At 46.3% G+C, this 2,500-nt stretch overlaps 1 protein-coding gene across 1 annotated transcript in view; it reads left to right on the top strand.

Moving 5' to 3' along the window:
• tmem51b (transmembrane protein 51b) overlaps positions 1 to 2,500 on the top strand; it is a 7,621-nt gene that overhangs the window by 4,596 nt on the left and 525 nt on the right. The window contains exons 3-4 of the mRNA XM_063216590.1: positions 753 to 971; positions 1,607 to 2,500. The exon at positions 1,607 to 2,500 is cut by the window's right edge and continues 525 nt beyond it. Of these exons, the coding sequence (XP_063072660.1) occupies positions 753 to 971; positions 1,607 to 2,120 (733 nt within the window). The 3' untranslated portion in view covers positions 2,121 to 2,500. The remainder of the gene's footprint in view (positions 1 to 752; positions 972 to 1,606) is intronic.

Raw genomic sequence — 2,500 nt, 5'->3', positions numbered from 1 at the left:
TTGTGACATAACAGTGTCAACATTGTAATCGTAACGCAGTCATGCATGCATCAAAAATATTTAACAATTGTGTAATTAAGTGACATTTGGTTATGATACCAATACCCAAACAATGACAACTTTTCATGGCCATAAAACATTTATGACATTATCATTATGTTCATGACTGTCTCATGACACTGTTATGATAAAATTATGACATATCTATGTCATACGTACAGTATGATGCCAGCGTCAAGGACAGTGTAACCATTTACTTTTTACTTATGAAACCTCCGTTTCTCTACAGCACTCATACCCATATGTAATGTCATAAGCTAGTGCATTATAAAGCATTATGAAGCATTATAAAGACTTACTAAATAATTAACTAATGATGAACAAAACATTATTGTCTAAATGAGTGGGAAATGTTATGTTAATATTATATATATATATATATATATATATATATATATATATATATATATATATATATATATATATGTAGTATATGTATATGTGTAGCACAACTTGCATACAGGGCATGCAGCTAGCTCAATGTGCTTGACAGATTAACAACAATGTTAAAAACTAAAAATAATGAAATTAAGTACTTGTAGAAGAAAAGAAAACAATGATAATAAAATAGAAAAGAGATATAAAATAAAATTAAAAAGTGGAGCTGAAATAAGGGACACAAGTAGAAATAAGATATCAAAGTAAATTGTTACTCCTTTCCTTTTCCTTTTGACTCCTCTGGTTCTCTGCAGCACTCACACCCCCAGTCCAGCAAGTGGCAGTGATGATCAAGATGAGGAGACAGAGTCTAAGACTAAGACCTCCTCCGTGGCGTTCGTATTGGTTGGTTCGGGCGTAGTGATGCTGCTATTGGCTATCTGCCTGGGCCTGAGGAACAGGAAGAGGCTGCAGAGACGAGCCACGGAGCAAGGAGTCGGGAGACAGTATATGGACCGCGTACCCGGAGAAGAGTACGTCGCACACACACACAGACACACACACACAGCATGGATTTGGGGCACAGCATATGGACCCATAGAGGGAGAGGAGTATGTCTCTCTCACACACACACACACACACACACACACACACACACACACACACACACACACACACACACACACACACACACACACACACACACACACACACACACACACACACAGCACAGAGTCGGGGCACAGTTTCTGGGACTACGTACCTGGAGAGGGAGATGAGTATATCACACACACACACACTCTCTCACACAAACACACAAATACGCACACACACTCACACACACACACACACACACACTCACTCACACAAACACACAAATACGCACACACACTCACACACATACACTGGAGACTGGGGATGCAGTTCATGGACCAATATGACCAGTTCATGGAGTTGTTCCTTTAGGAGTACTAATCGTGTGTGTGTGTGTGTGTGTGTGTGTGTGTGTGTGTGTGTGTGTGTGTGTGTGTGTGTGTGTGTGTGTGTGTGTGTGTGTGTGTGTGTGTGTGTGTTAATTAGGTCTGATGAAAGACATCTGTCTGTCTGCCATGCTAACCCAGTATTAAAACTGCAAGAAACTGATCCGGCTTTTTTCCTATCCAATTAGGTCTGATGAGCCTGCTCCAGACTACGGTGTGCCGAGCTACGAGGAGGCGGTGGGCAGTGGCCAGTACCCGATTCGCCAGAGCAACCTGCGCAACAGCACCACCCACCTGCCCTCCTACGAAGACCTCATCGCAGCCGTGGAGAACGAGACCGCCGACGGCCCCGTCCCAGGGCCTTCCGAAACGCCCGCCGCCGGTGACCCCCCGACCCAACCTGATGGGGGTGACCCCCCTGCGGCAGCACCCACCCCTGCGCCCGCGGCCGCGCCCGCACCCGCCAACCCCCCCCAGCGGAGTGCCAGCCGTGCCAGTCGGCTGTTGCGGCCGCTTCGCGTGCGTCGCATCAAGTCTGACAAACTCCATCTGAAAGATTTCCGGCTGAACATCCGCAACCCGCAACCTGGAAGCATAACCATCGAGCCCATCACACCACCACCAATGTACGACGACAAGGCACCGGAGCTACCCCTCGAAAACACAGAATGCGACAAGGCCCCCGAACTACCAGAAAACTAGAAACAAACCCCCACACACACACACACCTCAGTACGACGATAAGGCCCCGAACTACTATAGAACTATAAACACACACACACACACACACACACACACACACACACACACACACACACACACACACACACACACACACACACACACACACACGTCAAGCAAACCCCCAGAACTACCAGAAAATTAAGAAAACTAGAACCCCCTCTAACACACACATACTCACCAGTAGGACAACATACAGTAGCCCCACAAACTACCAGAAAACTACACCATACCCCAAGGTACAATGACAAATTCCCCCCCCCCCCCCTTCTCGACCAGCTTGATGTACATATCGGCTGCCCCTCAAAAATCTCGGAAGACAATAGAGCTCCCCTCAATCT

The sequence above is a fragment of the Engraulis encrasicolus genome, chromosome 14 (genome assembly GCF_034702125.1).
Source record: "Engraulis encrasicolus isolate BLACKSEA-1 chromosome 14, IST_EnEncr_1.0, whole genome shotgun sequence".
Lineage (NCBI taxonomy): Eukaryota > Metazoa > Chordata > Actinopteri > Clupeiformes > Engraulidae > Engraulis > Engraulis encrasicolus.
This window is presented reverse-complemented; position numbering and strand designations above follow the sequence as displayed.